General features: G+C 44.2%; 1 protein-coding gene across 1 annotated transcript in view; it reads right to left on the bottom strand.

The window, feature by feature from the left end:
- Positions 1-4184: 4184 nt before the first annotated feature.
- The window catches only part of mao (monoamine oxidase), a 34463-nt gene continuing 19650 nt past the window's right edge, over positions 4185-18997 (bottom strand). Inside the window, 12 exon segments of the mRNA XM_056389652.1 lie at positions 4185-7676; positions 7789-7851; positions 8968-9079; positions 9604-9701; positions 9885-9942; positions 10029-10082; positions 10498-10594; positions 11325-11484; positions 12709-12858; positions 14499-14640; positions 14727-14818; positions 14912-15016. Of these exon segments, the coding sequence (XP_056245627.1) occupies positions 7521-7676; positions 7789-7851; positions 8968-9079; positions 9604-9701; positions 9885-9942; positions 10029-10082; positions 10498-10594; positions 11325-11484; positions 12709-12858; positions 14499-14640; positions 14727-14818; positions 14912-15016 (1287 nt within the window). The 3' untranslated portion in view covers positions 4185-7520.

Here is an 18997-nt window from a genome sequence, read left to right as displayed (position 1 = left end):
TTGTGAAAAATCCTTTTTACCAAACCTCATTTATCAAAATACTATTAACGTTTATAGCAGAGGGGAGAGAGGAGGCTCTGAGCCTCTCTTCTGATTGGCTGACTTTTCTGAGTGATCCAATAAAAATATAGCAGATTTCAGGTAAAAACACTCAGAGAAACCAAATCCTGCAAGGTTTGGATGGTGGGTCCAGGTGGGCGGGGCTTGGTGACTGCTTTGTTGTGACATCACAAAGTTCCAGAAGTCCTGACGGCTGGTTTTAAGGCTCAGTTTCTGAATACAGGCTGTGTGCATTTCTCTGTGGACTGAGGCTTTGATACTTTCACAGTATTAATATAGAAGCTAGAGCTGATCTATAATCACACTACACATGGACACAGACCTTTACACTGGAGGAACTTTAAGGATTCTTCTCAACCTGGCAAAACAAAATATGTTCTCATTAACGGATGCTAACAGAGTGATAAAGCACTAGTAAATGATTGAGTATCCATTAATAAAGTTCAGCTTACAAACATTTTATAAACTGCGCCCTATTAGAAGGTCATACCCAGGTTTTACAGCGATTACTTTAACAGTACGGTCGCTGTGGCGGATTGTGGTGCTAACAAAGAGCCACATCGTCCATTGTCTGAATCCAGCTGGAGACCTTTGTTCATGTCATTCCACCATCTCTCGCTCTCCCCTCATTTCCTGCCATCACTCTGCTCCCAGCTTGATAATAACAGCATGAAAAGCAGGCTTGTATTATAATCACAAAGAAAGCTGTGTATATTTCTCAGTATTTTGAATGTGCACTTGAATAAAAACACATGTGCATTAATGTTATTTTGAATCCCAAAGCTTGATTCGTGCACCTTGAAACAAACAAGGAAACCATTTGTGTTATTTTTAGTGAGCATTATTGCTGTAGTTCACCAAGGTACACATTCTGAACACCCCTATGCACCCCCACTCCCACCCCCCCAGCTCCACACCTGCGGAGGAGAAAACAATCTAACACCGAGGCTGGGAGTGAGAACATTTAACGGGAGATTGCAGACGATTTCACCGTTGAGGGAACTTGGCGGGGGTACGGTCGTGGGTGGATGGCGGTGAGCGGTTGTCTAGGCCACAGCTCCGAGTCCCCGGGCCCCACGACACTGCCATCTGAATCCAATCCACAGTCTGACGGATTGGGAGGCAAATTGACAGTGTCAGATTTCATATCACAGCAAGCTGCAGCGGGGCCAGGAGCAGGGCTGTAGTCTAATAAAGAGAGGACAGAGTGTCGAAAAGGTGGTGGGGGGAGGGTGTGTGTGTGTGTGTGTGTGTGTGTGTGTGTGTGTGTGTGTGTGTTTGTGTGTGTGTACACACTTATTCCTGCACTTGCATGCAGATGAATTGTGAAATGAAGAAAAACAGCAACCCCAGCACCACTGGTGTGGCCGCTGCCCGTGCAGCTGCTCTTGTGCTGCAATTACACAACCTTTGTGCAGACAGGGGTGGGGTTGGGGTGGTGTGTGTGTGTGTGTGTGGGGGGGGAGCATATGCTGACAGAGCCTTGTAGTGTCGTACTGGAAAGTGGTTGCAGTGACTAAGCCTGGTGTGTCAATCTGGGATTGTACAGGCCTCTGGCTATCACAGCTCTGACAGGAGTGATGAGAGCAACAGAAGTGCCATATGTCAACCAGCAACCCAGGGAGCCCAGAGACAACATGATTAACCCCAGTTCAGGATTAAAGCCCCCCCTACACACACACACATACACACACACACACACACACACACACACACATACTCTTCTTCATGTGTGCATGTAAACAAGTCTCACAGCAACAAATGAGAGAATCAAGAGAAAGAAACAACGTCGTGTAGTTAGATAAATATTGAGTTATTTGCACAGCAGCCTGGAGTGAGTCAGTTTGCTTTGACGGTTGTGATCTGCCCTCTAGTGGCCGTGCGGGAGACTGCAGGAAGACATCAGCGCTCCGGTCCACACTGCACTTCGCAGTCAGACTCTAGTTGGCCAGAAACAAACACACACATTATCTCAATGCTTACATCCATATACTGGCGTCCAGTTCTGATTTATATTGATTTTTACAGCGCTTGCATCTATGTGAATGGCCCTGCAGCGAGGCGCTCAGAGGCGAGATTAAATTAAACACAGAGGAGATGAAAGAGGATGACATTTTATCCCTGCAGACCAGAGCACAAGTCCTGGCAGGAAGACACACACACACACACACACACACACACACACACACACACCACACACACACACACACACACACACACACACACACACACACAGGAGACTCGACTGGTCTGGACGAGATAAGCTACAGTGTGTTTTGTCTCAGGGAGCAGATTATCTGGGTAAATCAGAAAGAAAGGTTATACATTTGGAGTCTGACATTTTGCGTTGAGAGAGTAGAGGAGGTTTTTCTCAGGCTCCACCCTCGGTCCCTTGCCCTCCTGCTGCTCTGACTTTGGTCTCGTCTCCAAAGACATTAACTCTCTCCAGCCATTGTGTGGCCGGCAGCACTTCACATCTGAATCTGAGCTCTCTCTGGGGTTTTTCCACAGATCTGGATGAATTTCAGTAACACACACACACACACACACACACACCACACACACACACACACACACACACACACACACAGGAAGGTGAAGGCTGGAGGGCAGCTCTGAAAACTTCACAGAAGGAATTCAATGTAAATCACTTATTCATGAGTCTTAATAACCTTTGACTGGAACTTTTCATTAACTTCTGGAAATAAATCGTCTTTCAGCAGCTTCTTGTTCAGTGTTATACAGTCACCTTGGTAATATTTTACTCACAGTGGTCTGTTGAACTGCCAAGAGGTTTTTCTCTCATTCATGTTCTCCCTCTTGGTACGACTCGTCTGTGCAGGTGTGGAAACAGTAATCTCACTCAGGTGCTGAAACAATCGAGACCCTTGTGAGGAGGTGGTCTCGGTCCGGTCCCAGACGAACTCTGGAGTGTTTCGTTTTTTAATGTGAAAGAGTTCTGACCTGGAAGTTTGAGCTTGACAGTTCCTGTAACCTTCTTCCTCTGTTTACTTTCCTGCTCCAGACAATCTGACCAATCAGAGGAGAGATCGTTCTCACCTGGTTTGTAAAGATGCATTTTGGTTCATTTGAATTTTTCTCTGTGTGAAAACAAACCGAACCTACAAGTTTAAACTCGTCAGCTAAACCACCTCAGACACGGAGATCAGGGGCAGGGTCTTTCATACGAGCAGGATCTCCACACAGGTGATCAATCAGGTGAGGCAAACAAATCCAAGGGCTGAGGCTGAACTCACGAACTGGCACAGAGGACGAGGAGCACGCAGACCAAACACACCTGGAGGGGGAAGTAGTTCAGTATCCAACAACAATGGGATTTAGTTCAGACTAGTTAACCGGTTGACTTGAAGCAACACTTTTATGAGATATACTTTTCTTGCCAAGATTTACTTTCAACTTTTTTTTATTTGTAAGTTTCTGCTATTGCTACATAGCTAACGTTAGCATTAGCACTTGTCTCGCTGAGATCTTCAGCTTGTTGCATTTTAATACGTCCTCTGAGCAGCTGCTTCTTCAGTTACTCGCCATTGGGAAGTGACAAGACAGCCTGACTCGGCCAGAGCTAGCTAGTTAGCATGCTACTTTCAGCAGAAGAAAAGAAGTGATAGAGATGGAAGCAAAACAAAATGGCCGCTCTACCGGTGGAGACAGCTGTTGTTGAGTAAATGAATGAAATTTGATGCTGAACTCTCAACATTTCTTCTAGACTGGTGAGTAAACAGGTGCTAATGCTAATGTTAGCTATGTAGCAATAGCAAAGGACTTACAAATAGCTCCTATTGTCATGTCAGTCTGGTAAATATAAGCCTATGGCCAGCAGCTGGTTAGCTTAGCTTAGCATAAAGACAAACAGCTATAGCCTGTTGTAACTGTTGACCTTTCTTGGTACGCTATCTTCACACAAATACACTTGTTTATTTTGTATATTTCTTTACACTTTCATATGATAAACCCTTCTGAAGTAATGACCTTTATTCTGACAACACCCTCTGGCCAGTTATTACATCTCACCATGACTGATGAGGATTAAAGAACTAATGTCAGCTTTTATGTGTCTAAAAGAGCTTTAAACAACAACAGAAATAAAACACTGATACACGAAGACGGTTTCATACGAGTAAAAGATTTATTTCACATTTTAGTTTTCTGTTAATTATCACCAGCTTAGTTTGAGGAATCAAAGACATCAAAGACGGGTCACAGGAAGCATGACGGAGGCTCATGTGCACAGAAGGACAAGAGGGGCGGAGGGACAGTCTCCAGAGAACGATGAAGAAGGGTGAGACATGGAGTAAACCACACATCATGTCTGCTGATGGTTCTGGTGCTAGTACGGAAACAGTGTGCTGGTTTTTATGTTTTCTGTTCACTGACGTCAGGTAACATTATCAGGTGTGGGTTAAAATGTGAGTTAAAAACATCATCGTCAGATCCTCACTTCTAGAGTCGGCCTGGTGGTGGTGGTGGTGGGGGGGTGGGGGGGTGGGGGGTGGGGGGGTGGTGGTGGGGGGGGTTAAACCAGCGCAGGAGCGGGGATGAAGGGCAGGGGGAGGAAAGTTGGCACTAACAAGGTGAAGTTAAGCAGCTACAGAGACATGACGACGTCACAACAAGCGGAGACGTGAAGCACAACACACACACACACACACACACACACACACACACACACACACACACACACACTTGGCTTTACTGGAGATAAGCGGTTTGATAAACCCAACAGTCTGAGCTCTGGTATTCAAAGGTGACATTGTTTACACACCTGGCTTCACCTGAGTCGACTTTATACTGAGGGTGTCACTCAGGTAACACAGGGGGGGGGGTTAAAATAAGAGGTTGTGGACATGCTAACAGGGGCTAGGTGTTTGCCAGTCCCTGCGTATTGATGGTTATTGGTGACTGATCAAACCAGTGACCTGGTCCATCTGACCTCTCACCTCCAGTGCAGATGGGAGGGGGGGGGGGGGGAGGGGAGAGAGTGTCAGAGTCACACAGGCACTTGAGAGAAATGACAAAAACACTACGAGTTCCATTAAGGCACAACAGATAACTACACACACACACACACACACACACACACACACACACACACACACACACACACACACACACACACCAGTCTTTGGGACAAGAACAGCAGGATTCTCTCAGTGAGCACACACAGCTGCACACACAGCGCAGCGTCCTGCGAAACAGAAGCACAAACACCAGCTCTCTGTTGGAGTCAGTCCTGTGTGTCGATTGGTTTTTTCTTCACATCCACCCTCCAAAAAAAACCAGATCTCCATCCTGCCACATCCAGACGTCCTACATCTGGTTCGGCACGGGGCGAGCGCTGTTGAACGGTTAGCGGATGTTCAGCTGTTCGTCTCTCTGAGAATAATCCTTCATCTGCATTCTCACGTTTAGTTTAAGAGGAATCAGAAGTTTTCTTATGAACATGAGCTACATCTTCTCTGATTTAAACTCATTAGATTCTCCATCAGTGAATAAAACAATAAAAGCTTCTATCAGGTGCGATAATGTAAGTCGATAAAATCCAACACGCAGGCTGTGTCCCAGTTCAGAGGCGGCTAACAGCTAACAGCTAACGCTACAACTGTTAAAACCAACAGACTTAAAACCTCAACCTCAACAGGAGCCACACTTTGCGACGCAGCGGAAAGGGCGGGAACAGGCCAGACCAGCTCATTTCGGTCAGGCCTTCGCGGTGTACGATGTGCGCCCTGAACGTGGGACACAGCTTCTCCTGTTGGAGGAACTGCAGTCATTAAATCAGCGGTTCTCCTCAAACAGCATCAGCAAACTCTTGTTTAATTCCCCACATCAGTCCAATTCATCCAACGTTTGACAACCACTGAACTAAAATAATGAATGAGAAAAAAATTTAAAATGAGATGATCATATAACAGCAACAACTGGTTTGTTATCTATTCTGAAGAAAATACATTCGAATGCTTCCATTACATTGAGCCATAGACGAGCACACGGAGCCGCTCAGCGCTACATCACCAAGTACAGCTTTTAATCTGAAGGATAAAGCTGGCGTTATTCTTCTTATGCTTTTTATTCTTCTTCTTTTTTATTCTAATGTCAAAACATCCCATGAAAACTGACAATGAACTCGTCTCTGAACACTCTCCTAACCTGTCAGTTCATCAGTATAAAGGTCATTTCCTGAAAGAGTCAGGCGGCGCCGTGTTGAGCAGATGTTAATCTGCTTTTGTATTTTTAGCCGCGACCTTGTGAGTAATATCTGACACTAGAACAGTTTTGTAAGATTAATTTAAAAATCAGCGTCGACTCGTGTTGTACGACTCATAAAGGCCTCTGAGGCAGATTTGTGATTCTTGGAAATATATGTAAATTTATATAAATGAAACTATCCAGAGTGAGTGTGACTCGGAGTGTGAAGCTTCAGGAATAAAACACACTTTAAAACAACTCTTCAGGCAGCGGAGTGACACAGGTTTGGTGTAGTAGTGAGTATTTATAGCAGCAGGACGGCGTGCGTGGCGCTGACGCAGAGTAAACATCAGAGCCCACGTTCATCGTAGTGAGAGAAAAAAGAAAAGAGAAACGTCACTCCGAGCGACGGAGTGACGCACTCGTGTGTTTTTAGCAGTTTTCCGACGACACTGGGTCAGAGGAAGAAGCTAAATCAGGCGATCGGACAATACTCGATAACAGGATCAATTCATTGTTGTGTTTCCATGGGATTAGTCGACGGCGAGAGAAACACAGAACACGAGCAGCTTCATCCCTGAGCCTCCTCTCAGAGTCTGTACAACTCCTGTTCTGTTCTGACGTGAACTGGATCTCATCAAACAGCCGCAGCTGCTCGGCCAGAATAAATCAGCACCTAAAATCAGCAGAGGTAATTAGACACAGTGGATACGCGCGCACACACACACACACACACACACACACTTTGTACACAACACACACTCACGAACGCATGCATACAAACAAAGCTCACACACACACACACACACACACACACGCACACACACACACACACAGAAAGCATGATGAGTTATTAAACTCTCATGTAATCAAGGATCTGAATGTCATTGGCAATGCGTGGAATATTAATATTAATAGTGACATATTTTATATATTTATATATTCTTTCTTTCTTTTGAATCGGTTCTGATCTTTTTCCTTCATTGGTTTGAATCTGGTTTGAATCTGAAGAAGATTAAAGATGAAGCGAAGTCTTCCTCACTCCTGGTCTCGGTGGTTTGTCTCCCTCTCTGCGGCGACGGTGCGTCAGTGTTTTCAGCTCAACAGTCTTTTCTTGCTTCTCACAACAACCTCCTGTTCGCTGCGTGGTGCACGACTTTGTCATTTGGAGCGTAAAGTAGTGCACTACAAGTACAGCGTCTGTTGAGATGCAGAGGAGTGAGATGACAGGTGAGGGAGGGGGGGGGGGGGGTTTAACTGCGGGGGAGGAGGCCCTTCTTGTAGGCCATCAGGCCGGCTGCCGTGGCGACGGACAGGAAGGTGGAGACTCCCATGAACTTGAGGAGACCGCCGACCGAAGGCAGGTTCCTCTCCCAGAAGGTGGTGACGAAGGGGAGGGCAGGAACCTCCTGGGGGAGGGACAGAGGGGGGGGGGGGGGAGGGGGGGGGGGGCTCAGTTACATTTATTCAACATTTTAAAGCTTCATCTGGTGCGTAAACATTCAGAGAGAGTTCCCTCACCACGCTCTCAGGCTCCGTCTGCCAGATCTGACTCTGGTGGATTTTACCCATCGAACACATGACCTGCAGCAGAACACAGGGAGGAACCCAGTCATTATAATCACAAGCACACACAGCATGAGCAATGTCAACACACAGGAACATATACATTATATGTATAGAAATATAAAGTAAGGTCATTTCCTGAAAGAGTCGGGCGCCGCCATGTTGAGCAGATGTTACTCACACAGGAGAAATTAATAGTGATATATTTTATATATCCACAGCATAAACTCACACAGAGTCAGCTGATGCTAATGTGGGGGGGGGGGGGGTAAACTGTGAGCAGCAGGTTGTGTTTAGGAGCATCAAGGAGCAGTTTAAATAAGCAGCATGAACGAGCGCCGGGCTGATTTATGAAGGAGTCTGCATCAGTGGGAGGTGGGGGCACCCCTGGGCGAGAGGGTGAACATGACCAGGGAGAGAAAAATCCATTTACAGCTGGAAGAATCTGATTCATGCAGAAAGAAAGAAATAAAACCAGAGTACAGCTCTGCTGCTTTACGAGGTAATCAAGAGACACGTGTATAGATATGTATAGAAGTTATTAGTTAACATATATGAAACATCCATACAATATATGTTAACGACTAAGTTTATTAAAACAAATACAGAAAAATTCTGTATGTTCATATACGTTTTTATTTTATTTAGTCTTGAATGTCTAGAAAGTGTCTCAGACTTTTGGACTTTACTGTTTATAACATCAACATATACTGACAAGCTTTGGCATGGATATATATTTATTTAACCTATATATATATATATATATATATATATATATATATATGTATTGGACTTTTTATTATTGGTTTTGAAAAAATATTAAAACTCATGCACAGAGGAGCATTTTTAAGGTTTAGGTGATTGTATTTCAAAAAGCACAAAGGAGAATTTGCTGCTTCATCAGCATCATCAGCAGCTGGTGTCGGTGGCAGGTCTAACTGACACGAGTCACACCTGCTACGTCGTGTCTTCACACCTCCACCTGAGCCGTGATGATGGTTTCAGAGTCAAACTGAAAGAAGCAGTAAATTTGCCTCTGGAGTAACTTCTCGGACCGACTCTTCCTCTCTGCGTTTGACCTCCTGGTTTCTTAAAGAGTCGTGAGGTGTGTTCGGAGGCTGTCGGCGCTCTCACCTCTCTGGCCGCCCTCTCTCCGGCCTGCACCGCCCCCTCCATGTAGCCGCTCCACTCCGTGGCGGTCTCTGTTCCCGCGAAGTACAACCTGCCGACGGGCTCCCTCAGCACCCTGGGGACAGGAGGAGACCGAGACCCTGAGCTTACAGCTGCTCCGTGAGGTTTAAAGGTGAACTTTCATTTCGTTTATTTATTCATTCGACAGGGACGATGCAATTTAACGTCGTTTCAAAACAGGTTATGAAACTAATGTGCTGCACAAAGAGTTTATAGCTGTTGCTAATTAATTAAATACATTAGTCTGTGATATTATGGATGTTTGGCCCTGACCAACAACTACTGCATTTCAGTAGCTACACTGTTGTGTGTAAAATAATCTCTCATTTAAAACAGTTGGTCGTTCTGAACTAATGTGATGATGAATCAATGAATTCAAAGAGCAACAAACGAACAAACTGTGTGTGTGTGTGTGTGTGCGTGTGTGCGTGTGTGTGTGTGTGTGTGTGTGTGTGTGTGTGTGTGTGTGTGTGTGTCTGTGTGTGTGTGTGTGTGTGTGTGTGTGTGTGTGTGTGTGTGTGTGTGTGTGTGTGTGTGTGTGTGTGTGTGTGTGTGTGTGTGTGTGTGTGTGTGACTCACCTGCCGTACTGGGTAAGGATTCCTGGGGGGAAGTAGGCTGTGTAGCAGCCCCCAGAGTACTCCTCCTCACACCAGTTCTTCTCCTCATAGTGCACCGGCTGAAACACACAGGTGAACACATGAATGAACAAATTTACCAACATAAAAGCCCCCGTTAAATATGCACATGACAGCTCACAGTGGCCGGCTGTCAAAGCCAAAACCGTTTCCCGCTCGTGTGCAGCCACCGAGTGAAAACACTTGTCATTGTAAATGGAGCTGAAAGAAACAGCCACACTCACGTGCAGCGCCTCCTCTGAGCCCAGCACCCTGGAGTAGATCTCACAGATCTTCTTCAGTCTGAAACCAGAGAGACAAGAGTTTGGATTAAACCCGTCCTGCAGCTTTATGTGAGAGAGTTAATCAGCTGTGTCGTCGTCGCCCACCTCTCCTCTTTGGTCAGCCCTGATAGTTTTCTGCACTTGCGGGCGAGGATGAACCTGGAGGAGAGGGAGAAGAGAAAAAATGATCCACACTGCGATCAGTACAGTGTCACATTCAGACACACTGTCCATTTCACGTGATGTGTTTCCACTCACAGGAAACTGGAGAGGGCCCAACCCTCAGAGTCTGTCTCTATTTTAGTAATACTTGTTAAAAAGTCCAGTTCCCAGTGAAATGACCGAGTCTTATTTAAAAAAATAAACATGTTTCTGTTGTTTTTACAGATTTACTGCGTCTTCAGCGGGAAACATCGGGCTTGGTGCCGCAGAGAAACACCTTTAAACCTTAAAGAATCAGCATTTAAATACTGTCACACCTCCGTCCTTTAACGCTCACGGTTCAGGAATGGGACAGTCACATGCTCTCGGGTGTTGAAGTGTAAGTATAATATCATCAAAGCGATATATTCACCCCATGATAGCAGGCACCGTCCCATCAGGCTTTGTGTCATCCAGCGTCAGACCAATGGGAGCGCCCTCCTCCTCGATCACCATGCTGCCGCAGTAACCTGGACACACATCAGAAACACAGCAGCGTTAAAAAGCATGTCAGAGGATAAATGCTTTGACTCCGAGCCTGCGGGGTTAAAGCAGGTCGATGACCTTCCTCCAACAGTCTGTATTAATGATTTACTTCATGATTAAGTAAATGAGAGTGCGCTTCTTTACGCAGACGATGTTGTTTTCAGTGCGGCGACAGAAATCTACAAATCTCTGTCGCTGATGAACGGAGGAGTAAGAACTGGCAACTGGAGAATTAACATCATGTTTGGACGAAGTGAATTCTGTGAAGAACGTTGGTCTGTTTGTTGGGGTGGACTGGACCTGAGAACTGGGTGTGAACCACAGCAGACTGGGTGAGGAAACCCTCCCGTGGGGGAGACAGTCATGTGGTATTTACACACTGTATTGTGATGTGAGGAAACTTTAAAGGAATAGAGCTAATGTTCACTTTTCAGTTGTGTAAAGAAAAACGAGCAGATGAGATTCGGATGAAGCTGAAAAGAAAAGATCTCTCCCCGACTGAGGTGTGGCGTCTCAGCAGGACGTTGTGCTGGTGTTGAAGAACAGTTCAAGTGTGACGTTGGTTTATAACTCCAGAAAGAAGTTCTCGGTAAAACTAAAACTAGATTGTTTCTTTATGAAAACACTTGAACTATTTGAGTATTTGCTTTAAAAAAGTTTCTATCAGGGCAGGGTTCCCGCTCTCTCTCTCTCTCTCTCCTCTCTCTCTCTCACCCTTTCTCCTCCAGAAGTTGTCTTTGTAGTAAACCATGCACTTGATGACGGAGCCCATGGGGACGCGGTGGATCAGCTGGTTCCTGAGTGGCGGGAGCTCGGGGTTAAAGTGCATCTTCAGATTCAGACCAGGAGGCGTGGCCAGGATCACATACTTGGCCTGAGAGAGAGAGACAGAGAGAGAGAGAGAGAGAGACAGAGAGAGAGAGAGACAGAGAGAGAGAGAGAGAGAGACAGAGAGAGAGAGAGAGACAGAGAGAGAGAGAGAGAGAGAGAGACAGAGAGAGAGACAGAGAGAGAGAGAGACAGAGAGAGAGAGAGAGACAGAGAGAGAGAGAGAGAGAGAGAGACAGAGAGAGAGAGAGAGAGAGAGAGACAGAGAGACAGAGAGAGAGAGACACAAACACAAACAGGACAGTGTGAGCTGCATCACATGGCACATGGCAGCAGGTTGCCAAGCAACCAGAGGATGGCAGCACAGAACTACTGTCGGCTGCTGTTTGTGCTTCAGACTGAGCTGATGGAAGAATTACATCTTTATAAATCTACTTTTATTATCATTAAACCAATAATATGACAATAATATGGTAATAAATATGTCTGCAGCGCTGGAAGACTGAAAGCAGCTTTCCCAGGTGGAAGAACTATGTGCGGCACAAAGAAGAAGAAGAAGAAGAAGAATTATCAAGGAAGTAACAACCACAAAAACAATGTGGAAAGTGTAAAGATAAAACATTAGACACTAATTAAAAACACATAACTCACACGTATGAATTAAAAACTATAAGAAATGAAATATTTAAGACCCAAAAGGTGTGCAAATTAAAACTAATAAAAAAAATTAGGAATAAAATGTGATTAAAAAAATAATAAATAGTCAAATAAAAATAAATAAATAAAAGGAATAAAAGTTAAATGAAATGGTAAAAATATACAGAGAAGTCCTGCATTCAAAATCCTACTAGAGTAAGAATAGAGAATGCAAATGTCCCCTGTGATTATTAGACTGATGCCTCCAGTAGTTTGAAATACTTTACATCCTGGTTCAGGTCCGTCTGAAGGTCATAAGATAAATCTGTCACATGATTCATGAGAGAGTAAAGAAGAGGAAACTTTTGTGAAGTATTGGGTAATTGGAAATCTTTGGGCCTTGAACGGTTCTTTAAGTGAAAACGTGTGAAGTTCAGAGGAGGAGGAGACGCTGCTTTTTATTTCAGCTTTAAACAGTTGTGTGTGTTATATTTATAATCTTCTCCAGTGTTTTCAAATGTAAAACGTAGTGGCGTAGAGAGGTAGAAACACCCAGAGGAAGTTTGGCTGCCTCTGAATCATAACTAGGATTCTGTGTCGTGGCTGTAGTCGTGACGCTGCTTCACTGCGTTACCATGTAAGTCTGTTTGTCCAGCGTCTCCACCACCACCACGTCTCCGCTCTGGTCGATCCTGTAGACCGGAGACTGCAGCTTCACTCGGTCGCCCAGCTCCTTGGCCATGCACTCGCTGATCTGACTGGAGCCGCCTACGAACTTCCTCTCCTGCAGAGGAGGAAGAGGAGGAAAGAGAGAGAGAGCAGCGGTCAAGTCGTTGAGGAGGGTAAACTACAGAGAGCAGAGGCGGCTGGACTGGAGGGATCTAAACTAGTCTATTCAGTCTGACCCTGCTCGCAGCGCGACTCCATCCGGCCAATAAAACCTTCATGTCGGAGGAAAGCCGATAAAAATCTGTTGATTTATACTGGTTTTATCCTCAGCCCTCCCTCCATCACTCACTACCAATTTCTTCAACCAAAACGGAAAATGCGTTTGCAGAGCTCGGGCTGGCGACTCACTGCTGACTGATGGGGCGGACTGAGGGGGTGGAAAGCGATTAAGTGCTGCCAAAGCTCTCGTACACAAAATTAAATAGACAGTGACCTTTTCCATATGGTTAGTGTCAACGTCTTTCTGTTCTGTGTTCTCCCTGATCACAAACACATGCTACGCATTCCTCTGTGGCATTCGGATGAATTTTTCCTGCCAGTCGCCGGAAAATTACGAGCTAAATAAACCTAAATCTGTTCTGGCAGCGCAACGAGGTGCGACTGAGCTTGTCTCGTTTGATTAAAGATGAGGTGACCAGATTTCTGAAATGAAAACCGGGAACTGTTTCCAACATTTTGTATTGTAATAAACTATTGTGAAGGCCGACTAATACAATGACGACTCTCTACCTTTGAAGCAGTTGTGAAGTATGTTTATTTTTGTTGTTTTACTGCTGGTTATGAACTCCTAACCAATGAGTGAGCCAGCTAACCTTTTCTTGGCCCAGAGACAAAAACAAAAGAGAAGAAAAATCTGATTTGATGGTTTTAGCTTCACTTCTGAAGCTGCTGTAGCTAGCAGCGAGCCCCCTCTGTTGGCCAAAACAAGCTCAGCGTTAGATGTATGTTTTTAATTACATACGTTAAAAAACTTGGACGTTTCCGGGGACAGCTCAACCCGAGGACAAGCCACCAAAAAACAGAGACATCTGGTCATCCTATGCTTATGTGCATGCACTGTTCACATACCCATGCACACACATAAACAAGAGTGAAATGAGGAGGTCTGTGACATCAGAGCAGGCCCACAGCAAGGTCTGTTTATTGAAACACAACCCCTATTCCTCGGTGGCTATGGCAACAGGGACACTCAGCTTGAAAAGTACGGAGTGCTCCAAGAAAACAGCTTTTGTCAGGCTCATCATTATGTGGAGCTGATCAGCGGTGAACCGAGCTGAACGTATCAGGGCTGATTCAGGAGGCTGTCTCTCTGCCTCCTGCAGCTGAAGTCCTGCACAACTTTATTTATTAGGCATCATCAGTTGGAGTTTCCAGTTCACCTTTTTTATTTTCCTTGTAATTAGAACCAAGTGCATCTGCCTTTCTTGGGAATATCCCAGTAATTAACGGCTTATTTTAATGGTAATTTATGAGGCGAGTTTCCAGGAAAATACAAGATCTGTAAAATTCAGCTGCAACGTGACACTGTGGTGAATCAGCTCACGTCTTTGATACAGACACTCTGTCAAAACCAGATGTGTGGCTGCTTCGCTGAGCAAACAGGACAGCCCACGTGCACAGGGACAAATATAGATGCTGCGCACACACACACACACACACACACACACACACACACACACACACACACACACGTACCTGTCCTCCGTTAGAAGTGGAGAAGATCCTCATGGTTCCTCCGCACTGCTTCACATACCAGAGGAACCACAGCGCCGACACCTCGTGGGGTTCAGAGGTCACGTTCACGTTGACGAACAGGGTGGCGAAGCGACGGACGGCGCTAAGAGACAGAGAGAGAGGGATTAACACCAGTTAACATCACCCATCATTCTGCCGGTGTCTTTCTTGTCGTTGACTTCGTGTCACCTGGTCCAGCAGATTTTTTCAAAGAGCTGCTGCATGCTCATCTTGTCCCACTCCTCGGCGTGGGGAGCTCTCCAGGGCGCCTCTCTGGGAATCTGAAACACGAGGAGGAGGAGGAAGAAGATGAGCGAGGGACAAACAACGCTTAACAAAGAGCGGAGAGTGAAAGAAAAAAACCCTCGCTTTACCTCCTTGCCCATCTCATCCATCGTCCTCCACAGGTTGTTGAAGTCCAGCAGGACGATGGGGTTCCACATGGGGGGGAAGGAGCCTTTGAACGCGTACGACTTTCCCTGTTGAACACACAATGTTGTGATTTAAAACTTCACCTCCTGCTCAGCACCACTCTGTTGTATTCATACATGTCACCAACATCCTCTGGATATATGAAGATATAACTTTATAACATAAGGAATGCCCTTAGTGAAATCTGTATGTGTGCATATATTAATGTAAAAATTATGTGTTAACATTATAATTTTATTTATATGCAAGTTTATTAAAACAACAAATACTATATGTTTATATGTTTTTCTTATTAATTTCTCATTACTTTTAAACACATTTAACTCAAAGTGACTGTTTATAATATCAACATACACTGACAGGCTGTGTCTGTCTACAATATAAGCATTCATACATTTACTTGTATAGGCTCGATATATATGTCAATATATGAAATTGTTCCAATATCTAACAGGTTTCATATGTAATCTTTATATATATTTACATAAAATATAAATGTATATTCAATATATGTACATATATTACATTTGCATATGGGTCCTACTGATCAACGGTCAATATATTGATAATGATATTGGCTGTTCAGGTGAGATATTGAGGTATACGTAGATATAGATATTTAGTGTTTGAGAGTCCAACATCAGCACTTTCATCTGGTTTGATGTTATAAGTAAAGTTAGAGTTCTTTATGTCACTGAATATGTACTATATATAAATTATTGAGATTTAAACAGCTGTTAAAACACGGGATTAAACTGATTAGTAGTTAAAAAGAACTGAGTCGACCTTAAATTGACCTCCAGTCTGATTAGTCACAATGACTGCGGGCGATATCCAAGTGGCGTGCGAAAGGTAAAGCAACAGCTTGGTACGTTGCCAGTTGCGCAACATTTTCCAGCAAACTCAAAGATTCGGAGTCATCAGTCACGATAAGAACAACTGCCATCCATGTGGTGTTTATAAGTCTGGACTATTGCTCTATTTCCCAACCACACAACTCATTTACCAATGTGGAGGCAGAGTGGGCAGGTTCAAAGGGAGCCATGGTTAGTTACGCCAACTCTCTGACATGGCAGATTTCACATTCAACTTTGGTTAAAGACGGACCTGAACCAGGACGAGGAAGAGGATGAGGAGCAAGAGAGAAACCAGGAACCCAGATACAACACGTCTCAGGTGAACCCAGGTCTGAGGAGAGCATTCCAGTACCTCAGCAATTTACCAGCTCCGTAGACTCCGGTCAGACCGCCTGTCCCAACCTTGGACCACAGTTTAAACCTAAACCCACCTACATTAAATCCATTTAAAAAAAAAAACATCTGGGGTCCAGATGTTTTCCCCTCTCATCTCCAGAACTGAAGAAGCCTCTTGTACGAGAGGCGAAACGTCTACAACCACGTCCAGCTGCCCTCCATTCAGCTTCTACCAGTTCACTAGGACTCATTTCAGTAACTGTAAAACTGGGTCCGAGAGTCAGAACCAGACGTTCGCCTGGACACTACCTGGACCTCCGTAACAGTCGCACTCGGGCAGAGGAAACTTAACCAACGAGAAGCCGACAAATTACAGGCTAAAACGAAAACCTACTATTGTATAAGCTGTGCTGCTCTTTAAAATCAGCTTTGATCGCCAAAAACGGCGCCATCTTCTGGAGTTTCTGTACGTCTACGCCCTCTACAGGTGACGGATTCTCACCAGCTCGGTGAGATCTGTTTGGCTTGATGCCGTTTTTAGGTCAAACGTGATCACGATATGATAATAAAGGCATTTAATAGTTTAAAACAAAGAGATCGTCTTGGAGTTTTATGTCTGAATTCAAACACCTCAAACAAAGATCACATTCTGCTGTTTCCTAGCGAGCGGCGCTCCTCGCTGTGTAGAGGGAACTGTCCATTCATGCATGTGCTGCTGGTGTAACCGTGCATGGTCTCAAACGTCATTGACATTTAGATTTGACGGTTAAATTTGCTTTAAACTCCATTAAACTCCAGCTTCACCTGAAAGAAAAGGAGAGTGGCTCCATATAATGAAGCCTTTGTGCGAGCGCTCTCAGCCTCGCCGTGGATCACTCGTCTGGTTTCCTGGGATCACTCTCTTGCTGCTGCACTGAGCTTGAGCCAATAACAGCCTCTTATTATGGAAAGTATCTCATTTTGGTTTGTTATGTAATTTTCTGTCATTTCATCTGAGATTCTTTCCCGATCACACCGACGTACAACAGATAAATGTACTATTTTATTTTCTCTGTAAATTTTACTTGTTTGTTTAATTGTCCAACAATATGACTGCACGTGTGTGTGTGTGTGTGTGTGTGTGTGTGTGTGTGTGTGTGTGTGTGGTTTCCCCAGCTGCTATCAGGCTTTGCAGACATGCTAACTTGTATATAGAATTATGGGTTACTGTTTTTAAATGGTTAAAGCTAAATATCTATTTTTATTTCCATTTGTACATTTCTTTGTTTGAACATTTCACTCAGGTTGAACCAGCAGATACACAATATAAACGTACATCACTGTGGGAAGGTTTGGTACTCTGAGAACACAAACACACACACACACACACACACACACACACACACACACACACACACACACACACACACACACACACACACACACACAGCAAAAAAGTTTGACCTGAAAGAACCAAAGAGTAAATGATATTATGTGATTTTTTTAAATTGAACAGTTTGTAGCTCGTGTATCAGACGAAAGGAAAAGATCAAAAAGGCCCAAACAAACTGCCGAGGACGTGACTCCTGTTGGATAAAAATAACAGGATGCAGAGATTCACTGTCAGCAGCACGGAGCCTCTCCTCTGTGGTTGTTAGTGGCGCTCCACATATAGATTTATTAAATTTACTGAGGTGAAGGGGCGTCGTTTCATTCACGGGCAGTGTAGGAAGACAAAGCTCTTCTGGGAAAAGATCATTTCAAAGGAAATTCTGGCTTTTCTTTAATATTAAGGTTGTAACACAGTTTTTTTTATCAAAAGGAAACAAATAATTATAGATATTTATTTTCTGCAAAAAGAGCCACTGCAGTGTTTTAAGTATACGACTCTGAGACCATCAAACTGTGGATTTAACAGATGCTAAAAACCTTCGCTGTAAACGAACATGTTAGTATGAGGAATCTCCAGTGCTTGAGAAAAACAACTTGTTCTTTGTGTTTTATGTCGCATGCTTGTTTTTTCTGTCTTGGTGTGAGTTTATTGGACGACACAGAAACGATTAGTCTGTTGTAGTATCTCCACCAGCTGTGATACGTTAGTTAAGACAGTTTTCAGTATGACAGTTTAAAAGGTTCATTCTTACTTCATGTCTAAACTAAAACTAAGAACTAAAATCTAACCCTGTTTTCAGAAGAGCTCTGACCTCTATAAAGTTTCTTCCTACACCTGGAGGAGTTGTTTATAATCTGATAAATATCTGTTAGTATTATTTCGCCATGACAACGAACCATCTGAACACCGCGGAGTCAACACCACACTGTTTGGTTTTTAACTGCAACTCAGACAGAGGACCAAGTGTCTCACAGTACATCACCCACTGCTGTGCACTAAACTGTCCGTTGCCGTGGAGCAACAGGTCTGTCACCATGGTGACGCCAGCCAAGTGGATACAGAAGGAGGAGAGCAGAGGAGGAGGAGGAGCATCTGTGTCCACATCAGTGAGCAGAGAGTCAGTCACAATCATACACCAGCTGCAGGTTCGGATTCTTTACTTACTTTCACTTAAACATTCAGAAGTATTTGCATCAAAGTAAACTCAGAGTATCAGAGCAAGAAAACGCAGACTACAAGAAGATTAAAGACGTGATTTGAGGTTGTTGTTGTAGTCGAGTCTCTGACGCGACACGAGATCAGAAAGATGTTACATATGTCGTTATGTAAATTTAGATTACACAGCATCATATATATTATCATAAATGATATATATTATCACTGGGTTATTAATGTGAAACACATAATTCCAAAGTTCAGTTGCAGAGCAGCGTTTATAAACCTGTCAAATAAAGTTACACATG

This window comes from Seriola aureovittata, chromosome 11, assembly GCF_021018895.1.
Source record: "Seriola aureovittata isolate HTS-2021-v1 ecotype China chromosome 11, ASM2101889v1, whole genome shotgun sequence".
In the NCBI taxonomy this organism is placed as follows: Eukaryota; Metazoa; Chordata; class Actinopteri; order Carangiformes; family Carangidae; genus Seriola; species Seriola aureovittata.
This window is presented reverse-complemented; position numbering and strand designations above follow the sequence as displayed.